The sequence below is a fragment of the Micropterus dolomieu genome, linkage group LG14 (assembly GCF_021292245.1).
Source record: "Micropterus dolomieu isolate WLL.071019.BEF.003 ecotype Adirondacks linkage group LG14, ASM2129224v1, whole genome shotgun sequence".
In the NCBI taxonomy this organism is placed as follows: domain Eukaryota; kingdom Metazoa; phylum Chordata; class Actinopteri; order Centrarchiformes; family Centrarchidae; genus Micropterus; species Micropterus dolomieu.
Genome location: NC_060163.1, coordinates 18,786,491 through 18,792,773, shown reverse-complemented (window position 1 = coordinate 18,792,773; position 6,283 = coordinate 18,786,491). Strand labels below are relative to the sequence as shown.

The 6,283-nt window shown below is 37.9% G+C and overlaps 1 protein-coding gene across 1 annotated transcript; it reads left to right on the top strand.

Moving 5' to 3' along the window:
• LOC123982926 (cytochrome c oxidase subunit 7A-related protein, mitochondrial) lies at positions 1–6,283 on the top strand. Its single transcript, XM_046068896.1, has 3 exons — positions 1–156; positions 4,541–4,675; positions 5,910–6,283. The coding sequence occupies exons 1-3, from the start codon at positions 85–87 to the stop codon at positions 6,045–6,047; spliced, it is 345 nt and encodes a 114-aa protein (XP_045924852.1). The 5' UTR covers positions 1–84; the 3' UTR covers positions 6,048–6,283.

Below are 6,283 nucleotides of genomic sequence, written 5' to 3'. Positions count from 1 at the left end.
TTTCCCTCGACGGTCGCAGCAGGAAGGCCCTTTACCGGTTGATTTTGTTGTGGATGACTCCTTTCACCGTCCTTCAGCAGTAAAATGTACTACAAGTTCAGCGGGTTTACCCAGAAACTGACGGGATCTGCACCTACAGCCGCCTACAGCCCTCAGGTGAGACCGGGAAGCGGCGTGTCGGTGAGAGACCGAGTCGGTAACCGCCGGGATGACCTTCGTGTCATTGTGTTGGATAACGACCCAGTATTGGCTTTTCTGTTTTAACGTTAGCTATTTTCACTTCCCATGAAGAGATTTAAAAGTCTCCAGTGCATTTAAATTTACAGTCATGTGTCTTAAATCCCAAACGTGCCGTAGTTTAAGTTACATTACGTGTTTTCTCGGTTGAAAAATAACCAGTAGTTTCCTATCTTGTTATTAACTTACACGGTATTTAAAGGTCACAGCTATCTTCATCTGAACTTAATTTTGGCTATTTCATTCTCCAAATGTGTTGAAAATGTAACGTTGGAAAACGTTCAGACAAACCATAAAAAGCCAGTGGCCTTTGTTCCTGTCTTGAAAACTGCCTGATCAGATAACCTTTTATTTAACATTTTATCCGGAAAGGTTATTTCCTAAATATGGATCTGGCCTTCCTGTGACTTTACAGCCAATTTCGGAATTCAGTGGCCTCTCATAGCATCTGCCAGATGTGACCTTTGTTATTGCTCCTCTGTCCTTTACACTGGAGTGTCCGTGTTATATTGTGATAGTGGGTGATGCTGCCTTCAAGCTCTTCTGTGTATTAAGTTTGTGATCAGTCACTTATCCAACATTTAAGTTATTTTTAATAGGAAGAAAAATGTCCTTGTAACATAAATATTGTCTTTTAATTAAACAAAATATAAAGAGAGAGAGAGAACTATACCGTGCTGTTTGAAATTTTTTTTGCCAGATGTTAACATAGGGCAGTGGTATCCAAATCTGGTCCTTGTACAAAAAGTTGGCCCAAAGTTTTCAGTGTTTTTATATTAAAACTTTTGATATCAATGTAAATACAAGGCTCATATAGGTTTCTCATAAGACAGGCTGCCTGAGTCCATGGTGCTGAATGAAGTCTAACAAACTTATCAGATGTATAATGCATAAATAATATTATGTAGCCTGTTTGACCAGAACTGAATTGTTTCAACAACAGCACTTTTATTAAACCATAAATGAAGCAGGCCACTGTTTTTATATGTTCAGTCTGCTGAATTGGCATTTTTCTTAGCAGATACCTGTAGTGCCACAAAGAGGACAAAAAGACTTCAGAGAGATTGTGAATGAAGTAACTCGTTGGCCGCTGAGCTTAACAAATCCGTGATCCAAAATGAAATTGGCTACCAGACCCAATCCCTAAACCTTAGGACTCTAGTTACTAATGAGGAAAAATTACATCTACCCTTGGATATAATCCTGAAACAAAGTGTTAAAAATGTGCATTATTCAAGAATTTAACACGCACAACATATTGAACATATGTGTCTATTGCATGCCCCTAAAAACATAGGTGTCAAATTAACAATGCGGAAAAATTAAAGTTCATAGCTCAATTTAACTGCTGATCCCTGATATAGGGTAATAGAAAGTCTCTCCTTTACCAGCAGTTGTTGACACAGGCTCTTTTTACAACACCAACTGGAATATTGCGGCAACTGCAGCTTTCCCTACTTACTCACCAATTACCAATATTTAGAGCTGGTCATGAGACCTCAACTTAGTCTATCCTTTAATAAGGATAGCATTTAAGACAACAACATTCACAATTAGTCACTTTTTAGGAAATGCAGATTTTCCAGTTTAACTAACCTGCATGTGTTTAGGTAAGGGAACCGTCACCAGACACCTAAAGGCAACATTTTTGTTTCTCCTCCTTTGCAGTTTGCTTATTATTTCTCAGCATCTTGCACAGTGCAGCACATGTCCATCTGAAATAACAAGGAAAAGCTACAAAACGTAAAGGCGAATCATCTCTATATTTCTGGTATAATGAACAAAGATGAGTTCCTGCTGTGAGCAGCTGTAGTTAAGCCTTCTCTTAAATGGCGAGTAAAAATAATCTGCTGTCAGTGCCTCTGCATTTTCATATGTCAGATTTAATTTCTCCGCTCCCACACCATCTGCCTCCACACACTCTAACAAGGTAACGGGTCTCCCAGTGTGCTTCAAACCCAAGGTGGGTGAGAAGCTTATTCCAAGTGAGAGGATATTAAGGAATCGCACTTCTACTTCACTAACACCACAGTGTACCTCTGGTTTGTTTACCTAGTTTTAACTGTCAGAAAAGTAGAACAGCAGTATTAAAGTTAATAATTTTCCTAGACTGATACAACTGAATAGCTAAATAGCTGTTCCAAATCACACTGATCTACAATTTTAAGATTTCTGGGTGTGAAATGATAAAATGCCAAAAGAATAGTCATTTTACATCTTTTCTAGGAGCAAAGTTTGTCGGAAAATGTTGGTGTTAGGGCTGGACAATATGGGCAAAAATGATCTCACGATAAAAAGTTTCATATCTTTCGATATCGATAATTATCACGATAAGTATCAAATCGTTATTTCTTTCGAGTTTAAAGGGTGATTTTTGTTCCTGAGTGAAAGTTGAAGAAACCTGATGGTTAATTGTGGTTTAAACTTTTCTTTATAGTCAACACTTGAGGCCAAACACAAATCTGAAGTAGAACATTCAAAAAAAATAATGATAAAATCTTTGTCAACAAATATGCATGAGTACAATTAAATAAAAGCTTTGTCAGTCCTTTTTCCCTCAACAAAATTAATATCTTAATAAAAAAAAGTCCTAAGTCATGTATGATTCAAGTGAATAAAGTCAAACATTTACTGAATATTTGTTGTATTGTTATTGAAAAAAATTATATCACGATATTTTTTGTTATTGTTTTATTGTCCAGCCCTAGTTGGTGTTAATGTCTACAGATATAATGTGTGTACAAAGGTCTGGCTGCATCTGACAGGGAACCCCAAAAATATTATTCATAACAAATTGAACAAGACAAAAAAGCTAGATGTTAATACATTTTAATTTGTTTGTTTATTTGTGTTGAACTGTTACTTGAGGTGCTTTTTAGCAATCTAAGCATTCACTTAATCAGTCTCACAGGAGAAGGTATAACGTGCAAGAAAAGATTTGTTTCAGTTTGGACTTTTAAGAGCATTTTCTGTTACCTTTACTATCAAAAAATCCTAATTAAGGAAAAAGGTTTTCACTGATCGTGACAACCTCGTCTCCTCTTTCCTCTGGAGCAGAGGTTTTTAAACTGAGAAGGAGGAGGGAGGGAGGTGAGAGGAAAATCCTGCGTGAGGTGAAAGGGACAAGTACTCACACTTCTTCTCTGAGTCATATGTCAGTCTAATCTGAACAAACAGACATTATACACATATTTTTAGATTCAGTGAGACTTACACTTTCTGAGGATATATTATCTACAATGTTATTACAAGTAAATGTCCACAAATCCGCTTAAAAGTCATGGAAAAAAGGCACTCCATATAATTACAGAACTTGCCTAAGAATCACTGTGTATCCGTTATCACAAGTAATCCGTTGATAGTTGTTTGTATATCTACTGGCACATTACTAACAGGAACTGCTAATAGCCAATTTGGCAAATCTTTAATTGTGTGAATTTGTACACTCCCTAATCTGGCTAAACACTACTGGGCTAGTAACATCCAGAAGATTCTACAGTGGATGTCAACCAGGACCAGACTATTCAGCCTCACGTCGTTAATCTTCACACTCAGTGGTTTCTGCTCAATTGCCGTTATCTGCTAATACAAATCCAGTAGTTGACCAATCCCTCAGAATTTTTGCCACAATTCAGAAAGAATTTCACTTTATATCAGCTATATCTAACTCTTATTAATTTAGTTTCCTCCTGTTCAAATTTGGTATTTGTTACTGGTATTATACTAGTAGTACTAGTTTTAGACTTAAACATTTTAAACATTGCAAAACGCTTGGCATTCTCTATGATGATATTTTCTGTAGGACAGTGCAAAAGGTCTTGGTTTTCTCTACTGGCCAGGCACCTTATTGTTCCCATCCCTAAATTTGAAGATTGAGTCACGGAGGCACAAAACTGTATCAAGCTGGAACAAAAATAAATCCGCTAAGGTCTCGGAAAAAAATCTTTGAGAATGTTGGTTAAACAACCTTCATCCCCTCCCCTTCCTATTCTTTTCCCATTTTAAAAGATTTACTTAAATTACAATTTTCATGAGAGGGCAGGTGGATAGATAGGGTTATTTGCTTTTTGTAGCTGTTAAATGCTGAAAGTTATAAAGGATCTGATAAAGTTTGTACGAGGATCCTAGTTCCATTCACTGTGAATCGAGTTTTTCACAGTAGTAAAACATGAAGATGCCAGAGGGAGGTGAATAATTTTTATAGGTACTATAAATATGTCATAAGTAAATTTGTATGCGTGTATATTACTGATGTTGAATTAGAATTGTGCATTGTTGTGACCAGTTGGTTGTTTTTGTTCAGGGGCTGAGGCCAGGTGTGCCAGCAGAGTCCCCAACCATGATCTTTGCCACACCCACCAAGGTGGTGTCAGAGGCCGGGGCCACAGTGGAGTACATGGGAGCAAACAGAGTTCCTGACCTCCAGAGGATATTCCAGGTAATGAAGAACATAGACTGAAATAGGCGTCAGCTTTAGTTAGAACAAAATGAATATGTTTTTCCTCCTGACTCTCAGTGAATTGGCTTTTGTTAATTCAAAGAAGTCCTGAGAGTAAAGGTTTGTGCCAAAGTGGCTGTCTGATGGATCAGACATTATCAGTCAAAGCACTGAAGATTTATTCATTTCAGGCAATGACTGGTATTTATTTCGCTCTGTTCTTAATGGCCTTCTGCTTCCCCCCTCTGTATTCATCACACAAGAGGCAGTGAGGGAAATAATAAGAGACTCTGAAGTTAGGCAGAGCAATCAATCAAACAAATGAAAATGGCAGTATTGATTGCTGCAATTTTCTAATTGCAAGAATTTTTTTTTATTAAAGCGAAGGTCTTCCAAATCAGATTACATACTGGAGAAAAACTTTTTTCTTATAACGAAACTCTTTATTTTATTATTTCCAATAAAATATTTCACCAACAATTTTTCAGTTCTGAAAATGTCTGTGAAGATTCTCAGTCATCCAGGTCATACTTATCCACGGTGGGTTAAAATCAAGGGCAACTGGACTTGGTTTGGCCTCTCATGAGAGGCTTCTTCACTTCTTACTAACTGGCAGGGAATCCCAGCTTTTTAAGGTCTATGAGGTTATTATCAAGGTGATGGATATCGCTTAGTTCATTAGTGGTCCTGGCTGTTCTAACAACAGTCGTTATGGTTGTCAGTCACCTGAGACCATGTCTGAATGACCGTTGTCTGAATGTGAGCACGTGTTCAATCTCCTGGGAAGGGATGAAAAGACAGCGTTGTAAGTGGAGGATAAGTGGTGTTGCAGCCTCCTCTATTGATAGATGGTTCCTCTACTAGGGTGTAGATGGCCTCTTTGACTCCTCTTTCAAACCATCTGTCCTCCCTATCCAAAATATTTACATCGTTGTCCTCAAAAGAGTGTGCCGTTATCCTTCAAATGTGAGTAAACTGGAAGGTCTTGACATTCTGAAAATGTTTTTGTAGAAATAGAAGTGGATTTCTTATAATAGATATAGATAATAAGATAGTTAGTTAGAGGGATATGGTGTTCTGACACAAACAATTAAAAATGTTAAAGCTTTTGGTTGGATTAAATTGTACACTCTGTTCTTTTCATTATTTTATTTTTCACGTTTTCCTTCTTTCTTTTTTTTGCTCCAACCCTCCCCTGCCTCCCCACTCGGCCCCCTCCTGTTTCTTCTCTCAGACGTCAGACGGTATCCCCATTCATTTGAAGCGTGGCGTTCCCGACAGGCTACTGTACCGCACCACCATGGCTCTCACCGTAGGAGGTGCTCTCTACTGTCTGGTTGCTCTTTACATCGCAGCCCAGCCCAAAAAATAAGTGACCAACACAAGCCTGGGATCTTTCTGTAACACCTCTGACATGTTGCCGCTGCAATACATCAACCCAACATTCCCAGACTCCATCTGCCCTCACCACGCCACCTCTCGGGACTCATAGATGAGGATTATTCGCCGCCAGAACATCACAGCAACACTATAACAATAATGTCTGTCTTCTTTATAAGAAAAAAAGATGTCTAAATCAATAAATTTTAAGGGTAAACAAATATAAAA